Consider the following 24,136-nt stretch of genomic DNA (forward strand, 5'->3'; position numbering starts at 1 on the left):
CACAGTTCTCAGTGTTTCAGAAGAGTTCATGAGGAGTAGAATAGTTTGTCCCTAGGAAGGATTTTAACTGCTCTAATTTAATACAAAGTGTGCCCTCTTGTAAACTTTGGGTTTTCTTTGACAGTTCAATGCAGAATATCTTTATCTTCACTTCAATTTTCATTGACACCATTCTTACTATTTACCAGCAAAGCAAGTAAAGAATATTCAAGAAGAAATAGAATTAGATTCAGGGCATGATGGGGTAAGGGAATGTTCAATAAACTCAGCATGGTGTTCACAGTTGTATTTTTAAGGTGATCATTGCTCACTCATAAGTGAGAGCCGAACAGCGATGGGAGACTTCTTTAAAGTCTGATGAAGGATGCTCAGGATTATCCATAAATAAGAGGCATATAATTGACTAACTACCTTAGTGGATTCCCAATCATATTATATTGTATTATGTCACATCTCAATGTACTGCTTAATTTGTATCAGAAACTCTACAAAATACTTTACATGTATTATTCCATGTGATCGTAGCAGCAATGCTGTGAGGTGGTATTATTGTTCCTACTTTACAGTAAACTGAGGCTTAGAGGATGTTAAATAATTGCTCAAAGACACATTGATGATTAGTGGTAGAGTTAGGCCTGAAACTCGAGTCTCATCACCTTCAAAGCCATCAACCAAGTTTCCATCGTGTTGAATTTACATCGTAATGCTTGACTCTAGAAATTTTAAAAATTCTGCCAAAACTTGAATAATTCATACGCTAAACCTATGGCTTTTGGAACTCAAAGTGCTCATAGGCTTAGGCAGGCTACCTGTGGTAGAATGGAGTTAGCAAATGAACTGGGATACAGAATTAGAAGATCAACTGTTCTCTAGCTGGGAACGTGGAGATATTATATATCAGTTCGGGAAGATAGAATGATAAAGAATCAGGAAGAAATAATCAGCATCCCGTAAGGGGTTGAGAACACGGGAACAGGGACAATGCAGACTGTATTTTAAGTGTTCCTTGAATATGTGGACAGGATCTGTCTGCAGTTAACAGGATCCTACTCTCAACTAGGGTTGAAGTACAAAGCCTCAAGTGCTCAATCGTCCTAGCAGATGAGGCTAGAGTTTGTCCTAGATCAGTGCTTCTGGAATTTGAGCATACATCAGAATCCCCTGAGGACCTGTAAAAACAGCATTTCTGATTCAGTAGATCTGAGGCCAGGCCCGAGAATGTGCTTTTCTAACAAGTTCCCAGGTGATGCTGCTGACTCTCATCTGAGGACCACAATCAAAAGCCACTGCTCTGGAGCCACAGCCCAGACTAGCTTGCAGCTCTAAGCAGAGTGATTCCAGCTGTGAGAAATGGGATTTATGTGCAGAAGGTCAGGCAACTCATTCCACAACAGAATTAATTCTCTCTGAGATCCTGAATTGCATTTCATGTTATCCACAGGTTGGCAATCTGCCTCAAATAATGAAACTTGCAGAGAGAGAAGGGATCTTCCCAGGCTTTTTCTTTGTCGAGTGAGCACCATATGTCTTCCCTCTGGGTGGATGACTGACTTAGCACATCACAAGCAAAGGTCCAAAAATTAAACAACATCATTTCCAATCCCTCAACTATGATGGACTTTAGCCCAAATCCACATGGGCTTTTCTGGTGCTGGCCGCCAACAATCTTACCAGGAATGAGCAGTCATTAGTGAGTTTATTACACTTAGCTTATTCAAATAATTTTATGATCTCAAAGTTCAAGAGAATCTGTTTTTTTTCTTTTTCCCTAATCGTTTTTTACCTTTGAGCTTTTTCTATTTTAGAGACAAACAAAATATATTGCAAATTGATTTATATTTATTAAAGTATTGCTTTACAAATTTAAAATATAATATAACCTAATGTTTATAAAAGCCTACCTCTAAAACAATGAGCACTGACTTTTATACTACATATGCGTAGTTTTTCTGCCTTCTCATTTGTTTTGGTTTTAAAGTGAGAGCTTCTGTGTTTATTGCATAAGTTAAATTTCATTTCTAAGGTGTTTACAGAGAAGCAATTCTTTCATAACTGGGTCTAATTTTCAACCAATAACGTATTTTTAGACTAGAAAGGGATCTTAGAAATGAACTAGTTCAGAGGTTGGCAAACTTTTGCTGTAAAGGGCTAGATAGTAAGTATTTTAGCTTTTGCAAGCCATAGTGTCTCTATTATAACTGCTAAATGCTGTTGTTTTAGTACCAGTCATAGATAATATATAAATGAATGAATATAGCTGTATTCCAATAAAAATTTATTTGTTAAAACAGGTGGCAGTCCAGATTTGGCACATGGGCCATAGTATGCTGACCCTTGGTCTAGTTCATTTTTGACTTATGTGTCAGGAAACTAAGCCTAATGAGATAAGTGACCTACCCAGCTTACCTAGCTAAGAAATGGTAGAGTGAAGTCTAAAATGCAGGTCTGAATCCCAGTCAAATGTCTGTTCTACAAATCCACTTGGTCCAGTATGGCCACCCTGTATCCTTTCTGTGCATCAGGCCAATTTATAGATCAAGGGGGTTGTTCCTCCAGCTGTCCCTTCTGCAAACACAGCAGGAAGCTAGGGACCCTAGGGTGTCCTTTATGCTTTTCTAGTCAACTAGTTATAAAATGTCTCATCTCTAATGACCCTCAGGAGCTCTATGTGCTTGTGAGAGAGTGAAGAAAACAGGCATTTAAAACGTTGAGTTTTCTCCATGTTCAGTAGTTTGGTGGGCCACCTCATGATACCATTCTAAGGAGGTGAAGGCTTAAGATTTGATTTTTAAACAGAGACAGAGAAAGGCTGTTGTTCCAAGGCAACAGATGGGTACGGGCCAACCGAGTGAGCATTCTTCAGATGTGTTCTGTGATCACACAGGGCTCCAGGGGAAAAGTGCTGAAGATCATCCAGAGCAGGGCACTCCCCCAGAAGGAAAAAGACTCAGAGTTAATGTTCTCCAGATAAGAAGCAGTTCATTTTTCTCCATGAAGGACACATTTTTTTTCATTGCTGATTTCAGCACAAAAACTGTCAACCAAATCTTTTTGCCTCTTGTGAACATTGCCCTTCTAGAAAGTCGGCAAACTAATGAAACACTTTGTAGCTGTCCTTCAACAGTATCTAGAGTGATGCTGCAGTTATCCAGGTCATCTTTGTTCTGTTTAATACACAGGACTCTTTATTATTTCATTATGTATCATCCTATCATTTTACCTTGGGGGTTAACCATTCCTGTTATGCCATACTTGCTGTTCTTTCCCTGAATCTGTTACAAGAGAGATTGTCCCTATGTTTCAGTTGAATAAGAGAGTAATACTGCCTTTTAGGAAAGTGATGAAGTTGAGGCCTGGATTCATGAGACTCTTGAAGCCAAGCATTTGAAAATTGAGAATGGTTTTGTTGGAGTTCCAAATCAGGAACCAATTCTATCTTTTTACAAATATATTTTTGAGTTCTTGGGTTTGGGAGGAACAGAGGCTCTCTTGGATCATCTTTGTGTGTGTGTGTGTGTGTGTGTGTGTGTGTTGGGGAGGGAGCTGTTATGGGGATATGTGTGGTCTGAAGCACACCTGGAGATAATAGGATCTGAGCAGTGCTAGGAACCTGCCAGTGTCTTGGTGTCTTTTTCATGGTCTTCTTGGCCCTCTCATTTCGTATTTACTGCATTCTTATTCCCTTATTACCAGTTGGTCAGTCTCCTCTGATTCTCTATCCCAAATTAAATAAGAGCCAGTTTTATTGCCCTTGCTAATTAGCATTTACTCCATTGTTAGAATCTCCTGTTAGGATGCCTAATGCATCACCAGGAAGCCTTTAGATGGGCCACCCTATCACAGTTTCCCACTTCCATTCTATTGTTTTTTTGTGGCTCCTCTGCACAAAAAACAGCCTAGTGTTGCTGCCCTGAGCATGAAGGTTAATATCCAAGACATGGAGACTGGACATTGAATTGAGTAACTTCTTAAGCTTTTGTTATATTTCTTTTGCTATATTTACTTTATGTTAAAGTTAATTCACATTTTCATTGAAAAAATTTTTAATATGCAAAACTTGAAAAAGAAAAGGAAAACTGTAGTTCATCACCCACATATAAAGTATGACTATCTTGCTGATTATTTTCCAGTCTTTGTGCATAGTTTCATATAGTTGATTAATGTGTGGCTTTATATTTTTTGTTTAATATTAGAGCACAGTTTTCCTCATGTACATAAATATTCTTTCAAAATGATTGTAATTCATTGCAATATATCATAGTATAAATATACTGTATATACATAACTAATGTTCAACACTTAGATGGTTTCATCATTGCTTGTTAAAGTTTATCATCACATCAGATAATTTTATTAAGACAGATTCTAGAAGTTTTCTTACAGAATCAAAAAGAATAAGATTTTTAAAGCTTTTAATATGTACTGTCAAATTGTTTTTCTGAAAGGTTGCTACAGTTTTTACTGTCACCAGCAGTGTATAAGGGAGCCTGTCTTGCTGTACTTTCATAGCATTGGATGACAGCATTTAAAAATGAGTCTCACTGTGTTTAAAAAAAAAAAAGGTGCTTTCTTTGTTTTATTTATATCTGGTTACTTATCCTAGTGATTATTCTGCTATTGTTGCTGAAGGGAAGTAATTGAAACCCTAGCCATGCCTATGCAGAACCACTTGCCTTTCAGTTTTGACCATGTGAGATGCTAATCCAGTGAACATTGTGTCTCCTCTAGCCTTCATACACCGAATTCGACATCAGTGGCAACGTCCTCGCTCTGATCTTCAACCAAGGCATGATCTGGTAGGCCAGCTGTTGGACAGCTTATCACTTACAGAAAAGCCTCCCAGGTTATTTTTGCATACAGCATTGAATCCTGGTGTTAGAGGAGAACACAATCGGTGTCTAACTCCATATTTACTTTGCGAAGTGGATGCCTGTATATAGTTTCCTTTTCTTTCATATCTTAAATGTCAGTCATCAAAGGTGTCTTTCTGTTTTGCAAAGCACTCCTTCATCAAATAATGGGAGTCTGTATTCTGGTTGGCAGATTTATATGAAGACTATATTTTTATATTTTGTGATACCAGGATCTAATATTAAAACATTAATAATTACATTACCACATGATAAGTATGAAATAAATTAACATAAGGCCTTTCCGAGAGACCGAGTTTATTTTGTTGTCACTACTAAATATATTTAAAATGTAACTTATGGCTACTTTTAAAAATAATACCTTATCAAATCCAATAGTTTATCGAGATGAAATACATGTTTTAGGAAGGTCGAGTTAAAATATGATCTTCATTTTGTAACTTGTTTTATAGGGCCATGGCACATCAGAATTATTTTTTTTGATGTGTGAAGGGTTGTCATATCTTTTATCAAATTAAAGCATTCTCACTGTAAACTTGACAGGTTGAGTCGATACAGTAGAAATTGTTTTTGAGTTTAAAAACTGAATCACGACATCCGATTCATCTGGGGACCATGTGTCTTGGAAATCTGTCACTTCAGATTTCCAGCCTACAAGCAGTTACAGTAAGGCTACTTTATCCTGGGGACATGTGCCTAAGACAATATTATGCTACCAACCATACCATTGTCCTATTCACAAGTGCCGGTATAGACTCAGTTTTTGAACAAGTTTCATATATTGTACCAATAGATCTGTCCTGAATTATTAAACCTTTGGGTGCTGACAGACACCGGACCCCTCTGCAAATGCCAAAACCGTCTTGCTTCTGTCACACAAAGACAACCCTCCAGGGCTCCATCGTCCTGCCATGGGATGACTGTTAAATTCCTGTGCCTGACTAGGTGAATCAATATGGAAAAGATATTATAAAAATATTGTTTCCTCCTTTGTCAGGTAGGTTTAAAAATCTAATTTTTATTCCCTTCCTTTCTAAATTTTCCAAGTATGACTCACATGTCCAGACTCACTAAGGAAGGAAATGCATCCTTCATTTTCCAAGCAGGGAGGAAAGTCAAGGTGGCCTGAGGAACGTCTACTGACACAGAAGTAAAGGGAGCAGCTTCTGTGGGTTCTGAGCTTTCATTTCCTGGAGTTCAATTTGCTGTCATGGCAGAAAATGGCTAACACGGCTATGGGAGTAATGAGAAACCACTGTTCTGTCAGTGGCTTTTACACAAAGTGTCATAAATCCTTCAGGCCTCATGGGTAGCATTCATGGAGACATATGCTGCACGTCGATTGTGTTCTTTCAGAGTTAAGACAACAGATTGGTCTAGAAATTTGTTTTTATTGTCAGAAAAGCTGTTATAATGGCTGTCCTGCTTGGTTTCACTTGTGATTTTGCAACTATGTTAGTCCACTATTGTTCATATTGAAATTCTTAAATATCTAACATGTTTTTCCAGTTCTCTCATGGGCAGATCCATTATCAAAATCTGTGCACTGTCTTTTTCTGTTTATTAATTCTTCAGACAGTGGTCAAGCTTGCTTCTGGCTAATTTGAAGAGAATATTGAGTTTTTTGAGTATACAAAGATATTCACACACTTTCCAAAGTTCCAGAAGCAAACTGACCATTATTCTATTATTCACCTTCATGTCAATGCTTGGCACAAATATTCTTTTCCTAACCCTAGGAGGCTGATGAGGGAGGGGGATGTCATGTAGAGGGAGGTGTGGGGCAGGTGTAATGTAAAATTAGTAGGCTGACTCTGCACAAAGGTCCTCACACACAATCCTTCCATTATTTTATGAAGCATGAGGATATAATGCCTGAGCTTAACCGTTTTCTACAGAAACAATTAAAAATGTACGGGGATTTTTTATTCAATTCCATTGGCTTGTGACTGGAGATATTGAATTACTCCTTTAGGAATTGCTGAGTAGTGGAGGTTATTTATGCAGATGTTGTTAACATCAACATTTACAGATAAAATCCATTTTGCTATGATTTGGTTGAATGATTAGTAACCTTTATTTACGCATTTATTTTTTGAAATATACATGATAGTTTCTGTGCTAATATTTTTAAATGATGAAAGCACAGAATATCTTTATCATAGCAGGATATTGAGAAATGGCAGAGAACACACAGTGAGAGAGAAAATGAGTTTTGGACATTGCTCCAACACTGCTTCACTGGGTACTCTCCGGCCAGGTTTATCACCTTTTTTTCTTCACTTTCTCAGTTGATCAGATGTGAATAATTTACCTGACATGTACATGTCGCTGAAGTAATAAGGAGAGTTAAATAAAAGAAGCTTTCATTTTCTTTGATCTTCCAGGAAGAAAAGAATTTTATAAGGCTAAAGTGTTACAATGATTTTTACTGACAGATGATGGGATCATGCCTGGGTAAGGGACTTAGTGAGCCGAGCTGATTAGTGATGCATGAGCAAAGATAGGATGAGCATTAACATTCGGATATTATTATGCCAGGACTTATTTTTCTAGCTTATGGCTCTGAGTTATTTGTTTAAAATGTCTTTGTGATATTTATTTTGAAATTTTGAAATTTATTTATAGATGTATATGCAAATAATAAGCACATATATACAAACAATGTGCATGTATATAGGTACGAATATATGTGGTTTTAGGCAAGTCTCGATTTTGAATTACGTGCAAAATTATATTTTAGAATTGATCAGGTTATGCTGCAATGAAACAACCTCAAAATCGTAGCAGCTCATAAAAAGAACATGTTCAATGTGGGGTGGAAGAAGAGCTTTGCTCTTAGAACTTACCTTCACTTTAGAGACCCAGACTGATGGAATAGGATCCATCTGAAACATTGCTATCACACTAGCAGAGAATGAAGAGAAGGAAAACCACACAGCACTTTTAAAGTTTCTACCCAGCAGTAAGGACCTAATTTCTATTCATACTTTATTGGCCAAAACAAGTGATGTCACCACCTGATTTTTAGAAAAACTCAAAGTGTATTACATCAACAAGTATTGGTATTGGGGAATATAATCTAGTGCTTTGTAATTCTAACCCATTAGCTGGGACTATCACTTGCTTACTTGCTCACTTTTTTGGCGTTCCCTCTCTCTTGCTGTCCTGTAACAAAAGTATACTGTATTGTTTTAAAATCTGTCCTCTCATTAGAAAAAAATAGTTTAACTTCCTACAAAGTCTTTGTTCAATTCATTATGGTAAAATATCATTCGTATCTATTGTCCGAAATCTTGTCAAGAAGACAGCCCAAATTGTGACAATATTCCACTTTTCAAATAAATGAGTTAACTTTGGGTTGGCAAAAGTTCAATTTTAGTGGAAACTAATTTCCTCATCTAAATTAAAAATGTCTCTATAATGAACCAAATTTACATTGGATTGGCTAAACAACTATTCAGGGAGTACAAAATGCTAAACCTAGCTATAAATGTTAAGGGCTTCATTACAGATATGACAGTTTAAAAGACAGGGCTCCCCTTACATTTTTAAAATAAGTGCACATATATCTTCTTTTTGATTTTGAAATAATAAATTGCTATTTGTATTGATTTATGGTGCTAATGAATTTTCTCATCCAAGAAGAGTGAAACTTATTTTGTTGAAATAATCAACTAAGCCATCAAGTAAAAGTGACCACACCTAAGTTGTTCCCACCTAAAAGTAGTATTTTAAAATACTTATAAAAACTCAGATGCACAAAGCAGAGAATTCCCAAGACAAGCTAAAGTAAGAAAGTAAACAGATAAACTAAATTTAAATAAATGTGTGGAATTTTCATCTCAAAAACCTATAAGCTAGTTATAAATTTTCAGTAAAACCCTATTTTAGGAGGCACAAACACATCATTGCAATTGGCTTTAAAACACCATATCACCTACAAAGAGAAAATGATCAACATCAGAAAGAGAAAATTTATTTTAATTTTTTTCTTTCATTAAGCAAAAAGCTTTTTTCAATTGTACAGTTGTGGCCCACTGCAACCTTGACCTCCTATCATTAAGCAAAAACTAATTATTCATGACAGAAGTGATTAATTCAAATGTACAGTTTTTTTGAGTAGAAGAAGTGACTTTAAGGGTTAGTTATTTTTAACAAGTTATATTTATAGGTGTATTAGTCAATGATGTAAGTGTTGGGGAAAGTTTATTTTAGAATTAGAAGAAAGAAGTAAAACAATTGTAAATATTGTTTACTCTTGTAGTTTAAATTCACTAATGATAGTAGGTATAGTTAGTTACAGCATCCTTTCTATGAAATAATTATGATATGCAATTCCTACAATAATGGGGAAAGTGGCAAAATGTGTTTAGAAGTTGGAAATAGATAAGTGCAGTTTCTTTATGAAAAGGGTTTGTGTGATTGAAAGTGGCAGTGTATTTCCTGCCTTTGGAAAAGAAGCATGATGTCAAATAAACAGGTGCAGTGTGACTTTGTTATGGAGTAAAGACTCAAAACTGAGCAGAGTTCTGTTTTCTTTCTAGGATGGGCTCCTTCTTTGCTCCCAGCCTCCCAGGCATCAATATCCTTCGACTCCATACATCCATGTACTTCCAGTGCTGGGCCGTTATGTGCTGCAATGTTCCTGAGGCCAGGGTCTTCAAAGCTTCCAGATCGAATAACTTCTACCTGGGCATGCTACTGCTCATCCTCTTCCTGTCCACAATGCCTGTCTTGTACATGATCGTGTCCCTCCCACCATCTTTTGATTGTGGTCCCTTCAGGTCTCTTGCTTTTGAAATTTGACTCAGGCATCGTGTTCTTTCGGGGGTGGAGGTGGGAATGGTCATTCATTGTATAAGCTATTTTTTTTCCCCCAAACAATGACATTTTTGGTTGGTGGGAATGAGATCCCGGCTGGGCGCAGTGGCTCACGCCTGTAATCCCAGCACTTTGGGAGGCTGAGGCAGGCAGATTACCTGAGGTCAGGAGTTCGAGACAAGCCTGGCCAACACGGTGAAACCTCGTCTCTACTAAAAATACAAAGAAAAAAAAATTAGTCGCGTGTGGTGGTGGGTGCCTGTAATCCCTGCTACTTGAGAGGCTGAGGCAGGAGAATCACTTGAGCTCAGGAGGCGGAGGTTGCAGTGAGCCGAGACGGTGCCATTGCACTCCAGCCTGGAGGACAAGAGCGAAACTCTGTCTCAAAAAAAAAAAAGGAAAAAAAAGAAATGAGATCCTTTGGGTATTCAGGTTCAATAGGTGACATGGAGATTCCTAGGCAAGTTCTATCTATTTCCTCATTTGGGAATCATAAAAGAGAAAATACTTTATACTTTTCCAGGCTCTGCCTGGGTAAAATATGTATGGTGAATCTGAGCTGTTTCCATGTTAGAGGATAGCTAAGAGCAAGGTCTGATGACACTGGTCTGGATGTGAGTTTGCCTGACTCTGGGCCGTCACATCCAGACATGATCAGCTATCACTACTTCTCTTGTGCATTACTACCTTAAAAAGAGAGAGAGAGAGAGAGAGAGACAGACAGAGAGAGAGAGAATACCCCACACTTTACCTAGGAAAGAGAATTATTACTAAATACTAATGAGCATAAGGAGGGCCACCAATTTGTTATCCAAAATACCACATGCTAGTGAAAAAAAATTAAGGCTGTTCCACATATATATTCTCTCCTAATTATCATTCAAGTCAGGAATCAAGAGTCACAATGGCTCCTTGATCCAATTTAGAGATATACATTTCTACAGTTCTCTATGACAGAGCTCTCTTCTCTCTATGACACATATCAGAAACCTAAGTCCCTGGGATCCGGAGGATGAAGTTTCTTTCCCTAAAGGGCCTTAGAAATGAATCTACTACAAGTTCTCCCAAGAATCTCTGCATGTTGATTCACTGGCCAGCATGCACTTGAGCTGTTTCTCCTTTTCAGTGAAGGAAATGAGATTATAAAAAGCCATGTGAATGATATGCATGATGCTGTAATGCCCACATATAATTCCTCTTTTATGTTGTCAGACCCAAGTTATTTAATTAAAGTCAGAAGGTTCATTGCTGACAGACTAAGTATATAAGAGACATTTTCACTCTTAACAGTAGTCTGAGTTATTGCTTTGCTGGAAAACAAGAAAATGTTAAGCCAGCTGATTGAGTTAAACTAGCTGGACCTCTATCTACTCAGAGAACTGATGTTGAGAAGCTCTGTTAATTCCGTTGTGTGTGTGTGTGTGTGTGTGTGTGTGTGTGTGTCTGTGTGTGTGTGTTTCCAAGTGGACTGAAATAAATAATGCAGACAGTGACATCTGGAGACTAAATATGAAATTACAGTCTTGATGAGACATTCGTCTCAATAAATTCCTAACCAATCTCAGAGTACAAAGTTCAAGGAATATGCCATTCAAAGGCTTTAGTTAATTGCAAATTATTCACACTACTTATTATCCAGGATAAGTTTAGGTGTGCATTAAGCTATTAATTGGAAGTTGATCCTTCTCAGTAAAACATAGCAAAGGACCCTAGCTGCCTGTAAGGGAAACCACACAATGTAAACATGGATCTCCACAGATGCATTCAGATTTACAATACGTCTTAGACATGAACAATAGTGGCACAATTTCAGCTTCATAAGCCCTAACTCTTCTGGCTTTCCTAATTGGCAAACTTAGGTGAAATTATGGCATGTAAATCACTATTTTGAAATCAGGGAAATTTATTTTTTATTTTTAAAATTATTTATTTTTTAATTTCCATAGGTTATTGGGGAACAAGTAGTGTTTGGTTACTTGAGTCAGTTCTTTAGGGTGATTTGTGAGAAATCAGGGAATTTTAAATATTTTCAATGGAGTACTGGGAAGGGGTATCTCTATCCTATTTAGATTTTTTTTTTCATGTCAGTTTCCTCACTTTAGAGCCAAAGGATGTTTGCATTGTTTATTTGTCTGGCCTTAAAAGTTTGAAAGGGTTGTCCTGCTCTAGAAATGAGGTGAGAATGCTTGTATTAGTGGGTACCTCATAGCTTGTCATCTTTATGAACCCCGAGTTTTAGGTGATTTGCTTAACCTTCCTGGTGAAGGTTGTCTGACTCTATCTAGATCCTGGGCAAGCAGGAATTTAGGAAATATAAATTTGAACTAGGTTACTGGAGGTATCACAGTGATGGCTAGTTGCTCTCCAGTGTAGGGAAGTTTTCAGGTAAGATGGCTATAGTATATTTATCCATTCAGTAAAGCAATTTGATGAGATATTCTAGCTTGTCTGGTTTTATAAGACCTGGCTAGAGAGGGTAAATTTTCCAAGAAATTATTCCAGTAGGCTAGTAAGTGGATTTATCGTAAATAGTTGACAATTTAAAGATGTCCAGATGAAGGCAATTCTAATTGTTCTATAGCATTTCCTGACACCTGATGTTTCCTCCCATCTATGTCAATAATTCTGAACAATTTATAATTCTCTAGGTTTTTATATACATCCCTGCTTACATTATGACAATTTTATTTTTCATATATTTTCATCTTACTGCAAAGATAATATGTGTTTATGCTAGAAAACCTAAACATTGTAGAAATATTTTTACATGAAAAGAAACATGGCCCATAATCTTGAAAACCTGAAATAACAACTTTTTAGCATTTTATATTCTGGTTTGCCTTTAATGCATAATTTTTCATAACTGAGCTTGTACTGACACAGGATGTTTCTCAGCCTCTTCACTGGACTCACAGAGGGGCACCCTGTCTACTCGGCCTGCTGTGCTTAACCCCTTGTGGGAGGAAGCACGTGGGCAAGTGAGTGCGGGATCTGGCCAGACACACTGGGCACTGACACAGGAGCAAGCTCCATGTGGGGCCCATGGCCAGACCAGGTGTGTCACCTTGAGGAGAATGCAATGGTGCCCAAGTGCCTATGACCCTAAAGCCCCAGAGGGGGTGTTACAATGCTTCCTGAGCTCCACCATCCTCAGCCTGATGGATGGCAGTGTCTTAGCAGCTCAGTTGGCCCCTTGCCTCATCATGTGGGGCAGCTGCCCTCCACTGGAGAGGGCAAACGGCCAGTGTGACAGTCTTTCCTGGGTACCCACAATCGGTGGGTCCCAAGCTCTTGTCCAGCATCCAAGAAGAATGAGGTCACATGGATTATTGAAGGATGGTGAAGGAGGAGAATTTTATTGAGTAATGAAATTGGCTCTCAGCAGAGAGGGCAGTTGGAGAGGGGCCAAGAAGGGCAGGTCGTCTTCCCCAAAGTCAGGTTGTCTCTTCTCCAAAGTCAGGCCGACTCTTCCCCAAAGTCAGGCCGTCTCTCCCGTCTACCAACTGAGTCTGTGGTCTTTATAGGCACAGGATGGAAGTGTGTGCTGACTGGTTTGTGAGTATGCAAAAAAGGCTAAAGTGAAGGTGTCACTCAAAGGTAGACACGACAGTGTAGAAACCCAATTAGGAAAGGGTAGGTATATGTAAAATAGGTGAAGGGTGGGGATGAATCAGAGGAAAGTGCACCAAACAGGAAGACAAGTTCTCAGTCCAGTCTGAGGATTTAACTTGGACCTTGGCTTTCAGGCTTTAAACTGTCTTTGGCTTGGAGGTGGCATTTCACCAGGTACCTGCCCCTATCTGCCTAGGCATTTGGCTGCCTCCTGTTGCTATCAGTATACTAGGTGCAGGTTTTTTAGTATTAAAAGTTAAAATTATATTGTGAGACTGCTATTATATTGATCATTTGCAATCACGCTTTATGCATCTATTTTTCTTAATAGTTTAGCTGACTTCTAGAGATTGGGGATAGAGAAGTTTCATCTCTGTGGATCTAGGACACAGTAAAGTGCTGGTCAATAATTTGAATGAATGAATGAATAATGACTGCTTATTGTGCACTAAGCACTAGAAGAGACACAGGGTTAAGTCCATGCATTAAGCATTGATTTTGGTCCTGTGGCACTTATCACCCAGCTGGGAAGACAGGCCTCCTCATAAACTGTTCTAATCTAGAGTGGCGCTATGCCTACAGCAGGACTATGGGTAGACACAGACAACTGGAAAACAATTATGAGAATATTGTATGATAGCATACTTTGGCTAACCTGGCAGAAGACGGCATTGCCAGGGACATGTAGATGCTTCCATAATTTGTATGTAATTAAGATATCTGGGCTCCTTTCTTCGGTAAAAGACCTGACCTGAAAAAGGTACACAAGAATCCCCAGGGACTTAGCAACTTTGCTTTGGGTCACACTGGATGCTGAGAAGGCCTTTGTGGGTAGGGATAATTTCATAAAATTTGAATGCCCCCACTCTAACTACGTTCATCAGCTGTGACCTGAGATGCCGGAGAAGGGAGGATAGATGGTCTTATCTTTTTTGGTACTTTTAATTTATCTGCTTATCCTGTATTCCATCTGGCTGGGGCTGCATTGGGGGGTATGAACAATTAGAATGGAATGGTGAAAAATAAAACTTATTGGAATAGGGAGTTATAATCTTATATTGCTTGTAAGCTTCATTCCCTCTTATGTATCATAAGTCTTGAAAATTAGGGTGTAGATCTTTAATTTGTGAAGCAAAACTTGTACCTCTGTAGTCCAATGACTACTGACAAAATACTTGGAGTCACTATGTCTGCTGGAAGATAGTATTGGTTAGACCAGGAGAAAAAAACCATAATCTGGGACTTGCGTGTCATTGTTATTTAGTAGTTGAAAATGCTTAAAGATTAAAATACAAAAGCAAAACTAAACATTGTATTAAATGTTGCACCAACATTTATTCTGATGATGCATACAATTTGGTGAAACCCAACCCAAATCTCTTCTGAAAATTACATCTTTTCATAGTAAAATCAGTATGCATATACAGAGAAAATAATGATGTAATGAATATTTTGAATATTATGGTACAATTCTAGCTATTCCTTAGTAAGTCAAGACATCCTGTTCTCAGTTTTCTAGTTTATAGGAGCTGATACTTGCCTTCATGGAGCTGAGCAGTGGAGCTAAGCTGGTATTCATTAGGGCCTGTCCAGGAGAAGAAACTGAGAGGGAAAAAACCCATGATTCAGTGTGGTTACCTTACCTATTAACATATCTGATGAAGGAAGTCTGGTGGAAAATGAAGTGGAAGCTATTGCGTGGAAAGAGATATTGGATTAGATGTGGATTTTATTCCACTGGGCTATTCCTTGCTCTCATTTCCAAGGCTAATTAAAAATTGAGTGCACTATTTACTTAGCTCAAAGAGAGTGTTCTCCTACAAGAACAGCTGACTGAGAGGCAGACTTATGAGCTATTTACAAAATATATTTCAATCAAAATCTTAGAAATACAGTTTTTAAAAATCTTCTCCTAAATATGTGGTTAATTTCCTAACTGCTTTGACTATATGTTTATACTGGGATCATATTTCTCGTATCTTACCCATATATTGACTACATGAGGTCAAAGTGTCAGCAAGTTGTAGCTAAACATCAGATTCCTACCCTGAAAGAGGACCTAAGCAGTAATTGAGAAAGATTTCCAGTTTTCTTGCTTTAACCATGGTTTTTCCATATGTTCTTAATAAACTTATCTCCCCCTTTTTAATTCCCCAGTGGCAAAAATAGAATGTTTGAAGTCATTGGAGAGACCCTGGAGCATGATTTCCCAAGCTGGATGGCGAAGATCTTGAGACAGCTTTCGAACCCTGGGCTGGTCATTGCTGTCATTTTGGTGATGTTGTATGTGCTTTTCCTCCTCATAGAAAGAGCCTTTGTGAAGTTCTTCCTGGCTGTTTCTACATTTCAGCTTTTTCAGCTCTCTCACTCTCCCTAAGGGTTCTGCTGTAACCTATCCAAATTCAACACTGATTACATGGTGGTGAGAGGCTAAAATTCATGAGCCATATTCTGATCCTATTGGATGTAATTCACAGCCATCTGCATCTGTCTTTGCTTCCCCAGGATTATAAGATTTGTTCCCAAGTAACCACAATAATTATCCATAAACAGCTAAAGCAAGGGAAACATAAATGCTAAATGCTAAATCTAATCAGTACATTGAGCTTCCCCCCAACAACCCGGCCTCCACCTCTCATTCCATAAAGCAGATGGCAATGAATATACAGAAACAATGATCCTCTAAGTTAATATTCCCCTTGGGGGCCCTATAGACTATATTTTAGGGGCAAGGGCTTAAAAGGTCTTAAAAATTTCACTGTCCTTGTTGTTAGAGGGCCGTCAATAACTGTGTGTTCATGATAATAGAATCATAGGACCAGAGGATCTTGGGAAGTTCCTGTAGTCTGTCCCTTCAAAGTCAGAAGTGATTTCCAAAGGGGAACTTGTCAGATGACTTTTGTTTTCACATAACTTTCATTGGCTTCTGACTCTTGGCTATCACAGATAAACTTAGATTCTAAGTAAAAGTATAGATTTGCTGTGGAAGAGCCAAAAGCAGCATCCATCTCTTCCTTTCAGTCCCTGAGTGCCTCCTACATAGAATGTCTGGAGCTGCCACGACTCTCAGTCAGCGGGTAAATATTAAACAGCCCCAGGGACACTTTAAGAACAAAGTTGATGCAAAGGATTTGGTTCATTTAAATAAAGGTAAAACAAGGAAATCTCAGGGAGAAAACTCCCAGTGGTTTGCAGTAAATGAGCAGGGATTGTGACCCAGTTATTGTCATGATCACAAGCCACATAAAGTAGTGAGGGCAGGTTTATCTTCTTCAATTTTATAACCTAAGAAATTGATTTACACAAAGAAAGTGATTTTCCCTGGACAAGAGAGAGAGTAAAATGGTCATAGAAGGACCTGAAGCAGATCCTTTCACAGTAAATCCAGTGCTCACTTCTTTATACCACGAGGCTTTCTGTGAGGGAGAGCTAATAACCTGTAGGGATAATTAAACAGTAAATCAGATTACCATTATATATTACATAACGTTGATAATGGGGTGCTATTAAGAATCTGATAGTAAATCTCTGGCACAGATGCATTAGAAAATGACCTACTGAATGCAGCATGTTTCACCAGATGGCCTTTGAAACAATTTTCTTTCTCTACATGTCCATGATACAGTGGCTTCTGAGAGCATGTTAATCAGTATCCTGCGGCCTTTGAGAGTCAAGGCCCTTTAGTGGTATGAATGAGGTGTTGTTTAAAACACACACACACACACACACACACACACAATGTAAATGTCAGATTTCGTTACCATATTCTTACTTTATTAGGAGACATGTTTATTTTTAAGTGAAGGAGTGGCATTGTTCAAATGCCTTAATCCAGAGATTTAGTAATCAGTCCTAAGAGTGTTTAAAAGGAATTAACACTGCCTTTGTTTCAGGTACTATTTACACACTGACTCATTTAATTCCCATAACGGCTTTGAGAAGCTGGCTTCATTAATCATACTATCAATAACACATTGAAATTCTGCCCCAAGTCAAGTGACTAATAAGTGGAATTGAAACTCATGTCTTCTCCTTATTTCCTACACTCACTTGCAGCACCAAACAGGGATCAGAATCAGTGGGAATTTCAGATGGGCTGAAAGCCACTTGTCCGAGGTGGTATAGACCCAGGGTCAGCACACTTTTCCTAATTCGAGGGCCAGAGGCAAATTAGGCCAAGAGGCAAAATTGAGGATCTTAATTAAGTAATTACTAATAATAACCGTTTAAAAGACAGAAAAACCATTCTTAATTCATGGGCCATACAAAACAGTCTGGCAGTCATCTTCATCCTGCAGGACCTAGTTTGCTTTGATCTGGACAGCCTGGAGGAAAGCTGGCCCCATGCAAATGTCAAATAGATGTACTGAAAGGTTGATTGTTGCTCTGAGGTTCTGATTTAAAACCCAGATTTTAGCTTATTACTGAGTATATTTTTTCAAATTCTGAGATCTCATCTTCTATTTTTGGGGCCCATACAATTGGCTTAGCTTTTTATTACCTTTAATTAGAGAATTGTACTAGTATGTTGAATTTCCCCCAATGGATTATATTAAATCAACCTGGATGGCTTTCGGGTATCTAAGCAGAGTTCAGGTTAGTTCTCTGCAGGCAGTTTCATTCCTTTGGAGACTAGAAAAAGATTTGTGAGGAATACTTATTTAACGTGCATTACAAGGCAGAAAATCATGGTGGATAAATAGAGAATTCCAGAACTTGAAAGGACTTGTGAAATCTTTGAGTTCATCTTCCAAATCCAGGAACTTTTCTAAGAAAATCCTTATAATACACACCACACACAAACACACACACACACAAACATTTATTGAGCACCTATTTCATGCCAGATATTGCCCTGCATGCATTTATGTATGTAATTTTAGTAAAACTCCCATCACTCATGTAAGAGATAAACAAACTCAGCCAAACCGTATCAATAATTGTGTTGCTAGCACCAGATGGCTCATAAAGGATACTGTCTTTCATTTTGGGGAGTAGAGGAAATGTGTTCAATATCCAGTTATTTGCAGCAAAGAGTAATATAAGTTACCTTTTTTACTGCATTTCTTCTTTGTTTGTTTGTTCATTTTGCCTTAAGTGAAGATAAGCATATTTATTTTTACAGAATTGTCTGGCTAGAATTTGCCCTTTCTAGAATGTAAATGTCATTTAAAATCCAAGAATATTCCTTTATACAACATTTTCTTTTTGAGGGAGAAAGAAATGCAAACAATACATTCTACGGAAAAAATTCCATGTTCATTATCTATGCCTATGAGGATTACATTCTTAGCTGCAAAGGCCAAAGGACGAAATTTAAGGCAGAAAGTCGTTTTCCTTTTTGTTCGGCATGTTCCCTAAGCTGCAGTAGGTTTTCCATTCTCTGGGATGCCATTGCCATTCATTTAAAATGCTACTTTCAATTATAATTTAAACTGATGTGAATACATTTCCAGGAAAAAGCTAATATTAGGCAGTGTGAAATAGCAGACAGAACAGGCTGTGGATCAGGAGTCTTGGGCCCCAACTTTCCAACTTCACCCCAGCTTCATCCCTATGTCATCCTGAGTGTATCTCTTTACCTCTCTGGACCTCAGCTTTTATCTATAAGACAAGAGATTTAGAGTAGAAGATAGCTTAATGTTCATTCCCATGCTGATATTTCATAATTTACTTAATGTAAATTTAAGAAGTATCTTGGGGAACTGAAATATACCTTACACTGTATTTTTTTTCTTTTTAATTTAGTTTGGCCATCTATTATCTCAATGCTACTGCCAAGGGCCAGAAGGCAGCGAATCTGGATCTAAAAAAGAAGATGAAAATGGTATGATACAATATATTTCATAGAAATATTATCTTTATTAATGTCAAGTAGTAGAAAACACTGAGAAATCTACTTTTTTCCCCTTATTTTTTATTGTGTAGCAAGCTTTGGAGAACAAAATGCGAAACAAGAAAATGGCAGCTGCACGAGCAGGTTGGAGATACGTTTATGTTTGTAATGTTTGTAATTTTTCTTTTTCTTTTTCTTTCTTTTTTTTTTTTTTTTTTTTTGCTTTTTCTCCATTGGATGGTGAGTGGCATTATTGCCATGAGCGAGTCATTCCACAATCCTTACCTTCCACCTTTTTAGCCCTTCTCAGGCATCACATCCAGGGTATTTGGTTGTTTTCTAGTGGGAGGAAAAAAAGAGAAATGAAAATGTGGGCATATAAACTTGGCAGTAGTGATTTTTAAAAGTGACCTTGAAAATGCGCAGAAAATGAAGAAATCCCCCATATAGTCATATACAAACAGCAGATACAAATGCAGATGCTCTCCTGCCCATGTTGACTATTTTCATACATGGAAGGATATGGCAAGAAGATCCCAAGAGGGTCCTCTGGGCTTTCCACCACTGATTGCCAGAAGCCCTTTCTAATCCATTAAACTTTCTTTTTTTAAAAACCTCTTTATTTTTTAAAATATTAGAGTAAAGCCAACTTCTAGTTGCCAAAATTAATAATATGCTTTGAGTTCCCCACGGAAAGGTGATACCTAAGAACTTTAGTGAAAACCTTTTCCAACTTTGTCCTCACTCCTAACTTTAAAACTCTTTACATTAGTAGGACTGTTTCCCCACTGTAAGTAATAAAACACTCAAATTGGTTTAATTAAGAAAGAGTAATTTATTCGACCACACAAATGCAGGGAAATGGTATGTATGGCTTCAGGCCACTTTCTTTTTTCTATATATATATTTTTTTATTATACTTTAAGTTCTAGGGTACATGTACACAACGTGCAGGTTAGTTACATATGTATACATGTGTCATGTTGGTGTGCTGCACCCATTAACTCATCATTTACATTAGGTATATGTCCTAATGCTAGCCCTCCCCACTCCCCCCACCGCACGACAGGCCCCGGTATGTGATGTTCCCCTTCCTGTGTCCAAGTGTTCTCATTGTTCAATTCCCACCTATGAGTAAGAACATGCGGTGTTTGGTTTTTTGTCCTTGCGATAGTTTGCTGAGAATGATGGTTTCCAGCTTCATCTATGTCCCTACAAAGGACATGAACTCATCATTTTTTATGGCTGCATAGTATTCCATGGTGTATATGTGCCACATTTTCTTAATCCAGTCTATCATTGTTGGACATTTGGGTTGGTTCCAAGTCTTTGCTATTGTGAATAGTGCCGCAATAAACATACATGTGCATGTGTCTTTATAGCAGCATGATTTATAATCCTTTGGGTATATACCCAAAGGATTTTTTTTCTTTTTTGAGACCTGGTCTGGCTCTGTGGCCCAGGCTGGAGGGCAGTGGTATGATCTCGGCTCACTGCAGCTCCAACTTCCCAGGCTGAAGTGATCCTTCCTCCTCAGCCTCCTGAGTAGTGGGGACAGCGCACACCACCATGCCTGGCTAATTTTTAATTTTTTTGTAGAAGTGAGGTCTTGCTAAGTTGCCCAGGCTGCTCTCAAACTCTTGGGCTCAGGTGATCTTCTCTTTTTGGCCTCCCAAAGTGTTGGGATTACAAGCATGAACCACTGTGCCCAGCCTTCAGGGCACTTTTTATCCTAAGTTATAACAGGGTCAGGTCTGAGCCCACCTCTCTGTGAATCTCTGAAGCTAAACTCCTTTCACATTGGCTGACCTTTATGGCAGCAGGAATGGATGCAGCAACTTCCAATGCCATGTCCTTAGACAGTAAAACTTCTTTCCTAGAAATTCCTCAACCTCTCCTCCTTTCAGATTGGCCCCATATGGGTCATGTATCCATCCTTGTGCCAGTCACTGTGTCTGAGTATGGTAAGTTACTGAAGTCAGTCAGGACCCATCCTTGAAGCTAGGATTGGTCTGTTTTCCTGACACATGAAATGCACTGGGGAGGTCACACCTACCTGAGAGAAGGAGAAAAGGATGCTGGGTGTCCCCAAACAACAAATGTTCAAGACTTGGTTTTGTTGCCTTCTTTATGCTTAGCCTTTTTTCTTTTTCCTCTCTCTTTTCTATCTAGCATGCATAAATGTAAAGTTGAATGCTGGGTGCTGAATTAGATGATTACAGTGATGTACAGTTACCAGACTAGTTTTTAATGAAATTTTTAATTTTTTAAATCAATACTACATGTGTGCATAATTTAGAGTTTCATTTAGAATTTCATAATTCTATAAGGCTTATCATGAAAAACAGCATCTTCTTCTGCCTCCTACACCAGTTTTGCTCTCTTCTCCTCCTCTACACTCAACTACCCTAAGACAAACACTTTCAATTTTTTCGTTGATTTTTAGATATTTATCTCCAAATTACCTAATTTTGTTGTAATTTCTTGACTTTTTAGTTTTATCTCTTAAAATTATTAACTACAATGGATATAATAATTTTAATAGATAATATTTAAATGATTTTTATACTCTTGCCCCAGTCTCTCTATGCATTCTACCTATGTAGTTATATTATTATTTTGGTTAGGCCAGTATACATTATTATGGACACACAGTCTTCACAGCTAAGCCAAGTAGTAAACTATGATACTCGTGCATACTTTAAAATTTTCTCAGGATTCATAATTCATAATTTCTCTTTTTAAACATTTTCTTATTTTTTATATATGTTTCAGTGATTCATTTAATTTCCAAATCTCTGCTATTTATTGAGTTATACTCTCAATATATTCAGACATATTGGGTTATCTATCCATTTCATTTCCTTGGAGAAATCTTTCCCAGAATCTTCTGCACTTCTCCAATTTCAACTAGTGTGTGTCTGGGATACAGCTGTCATCCTTCCATTTTTCTTCACTGTCATTCAACAGGATCTCTGTCACTTTATCCTGTTTTGGATACTGTGTTTTCCATTTTCCCCAACTTCCTCTCTTTTGGTTTGCTCACATTTTGCCAGTAAGAAAGGGTATGTGAGAGGCAAATTTTCTGAGACCATGCCTATCTGAAATTGTTCTTCTCTTACTCTCCCTTTTGACTGATAGTTTGGGGGTCAAAAATACTCATCTAATTATATTAGAAATAATATCCCTTCAAAATAGTATTTTTTCAGAGGTTTCCCATTGCCTTTTAGATTCCACAGTTGCTCTTGAGTAGTTTAAAGCCATTGTGATTCTTAGTCTTTCTTGAGCAACTTGTATTTTTGATTATCTGTTTGGTTTTCCAATCTGGAAAGTTCTAGGGTCTCCTTATCTGCATGTTCAGAATTTCATGATGGTGTATCTTGCATGGATCTATTTTTATTCCTTGTGTACTCATCAATGGGTTCTTTTGCTCTTTGGTTGAAGGGAATTTTCTTGAATTGTTTACAAATTCTTTCCCTCCATTTTCTGTTTTTTTTTTTTTGCATGTGGAATTTCTAATTTATTTTTCATCCTTAAATTCCCTTTGTCTCTTTGCTTTACCTATGAACATTTCCTTATCTTTAAATTTTAACATTTCTCTTGGCCTTTTCACTTTTGCTATCATAATTTTAGTTTCTGCAAGCTGTTTTGTTCTTTAATTCTTCTTTTTTAAACAGCATGCTGTTTTTGTTTAATGGCTGCAATGGCTTGGTTTGTCTTTATGAGAATATTAATAACTCTTTTTGATGTTTCTTTGCCTTTGATAGTCTGTTTTCTCTAAGCTGTTTTGTCCTTCTTTCTCCCCTGCTTGGTAATTCCCCTGCTTTGTGACCCTCAGCTCATATTTCAGGGTAGGATGCAAAGGTGGGTTTTGAAGCTTTAAGCACATGGATGGGGCTTGTGGGCAGATCCTCACTGGGGGACTCTGCCTGGGCTGCCGCTGAACCCCCATGTCAGTATTTTTAGGCTTCTCCTCTTAGGCTGATCAGATTCCTCAGAAAAATTACTTCCGAACTCCTGCCCAGAGAGTAAAGATTTGCCTGGCAAATCTGCAGCACCTGAGTGGGAAAAACAACACGGGTGGGGCTCAGCTTTCAACCTACAAATGCTCACTTAGCCCCCTCTTTTTACTGCGGCACTCCCTGTGGTCTTCTAACCCAGAAGCATCTCTGTTTTACTCTTTTTAGAAAAAATTATTCCAGTCTTCTGCCAGATTAAAGGCAGTGGGGGTTGGGGAGCAATTATTCATTTGTACCAAGTGAAGCCGATCTCAGACTCTGACTGCTGCTGCTTCGTTTTTTAATAACCCCCACCCCTTCGCCCCACCAAGCTTGACTGCTTCTTAAACAGCTAAAACATCCTGTTTGTATTGGTTCCTTACTTCCAGAGGTACCTGTTGCTGCAAATTACTGAACGTTTCGGAGATTTTATGTGTAAATTATGTTGCTTACTGTCTTTTTCCTCCCCTGGCTTAGCTTTTCAGTTTGTTAGAATTGATAAGTCATTATCATTAATCTATCTGCTTTCCAGCTTCTAAAATTTCATCATTGATGTCTCTTCCCCTATTCTCCCCCTCCTTGCAGGTTTATGCAACCTTCTCCATCTTCCTCCCCAACCCCCTCCATCTTCCTCCCCAACCCCCTCAAAATTTCTTGACTGTCATGTTTGTGAAAGGGTGAAAGTTCAATTCAATGTATTTACCTCCGCAGTTTAGGCAAACCTTTGTATTTCCTACACTAGGAGAACAATGGTTTGATGTCCATCTTCACTCTGTTCATCCCACAGTGCTTACCTGAGGTATTATTTTGAAATAGAGTCTGGGATGGAGTCTACCTTAGTGGGAATTTATTAGAATTGTTTAGTCTCTGCAGAAGATGAGGTGGTTGAAGCACATACATCACATATACTAGCAGTGCTTTTGTATAATTTAATATTATCAAATTAGTACTTAAGAATGGAAAATTCTGACTTATAAGATCTAAATTCTAATTAA

The 24,136-nt window shown here is 38.0% G+C and overlaps 1 protein-coding gene across 1 annotated transcript in view; it reads left to right on the forward strand.

Annotated features, from left to right (window-relative positions):
* TMC1 (transmembrane channel like 1) overlaps positions 1-24,136 on the forward strand; it is a gene marked incomplete at its 5' end in the record, with an annotated part of 194,750 nt that overhangs the window by 167,825 nt on the left and 2,789 nt on the right. Inside the window, 5 exons of the mRNA XM_055350074.2 lie at positions 4,729-4,796; positions 9,419-9,658; positions 15,465-15,590; positions 19,056-19,134; positions 19,236-19,287. Coding sequence (XP_055206049.2) covers positions 4,729-4,796; positions 9,419-9,658; positions 15,465-15,590; positions 19,056-19,134; positions 19,236-19,287 — 565 coding nt within the window. The remainder of the gene's footprint in view (positions 1-4,728; positions 4,797-9,418; positions 9,659-15,464; positions 15,591-19,055; positions 19,135-19,235; positions 19,288-24,136) is intronic.

This window comes from Gorilla gorilla, chromosome 13, assembly GCF_029281585.2.
Source record: "Gorilla gorilla gorilla isolate KB3781 chromosome 13, NHGRI_mGorGor1-v2.1_pri, whole genome shotgun sequence".
Taxonomy (NCBI): Eukaryota; Metazoa; Chordata; class Mammalia; order Primates; family Hominidae; genus Gorilla; species Gorilla gorilla.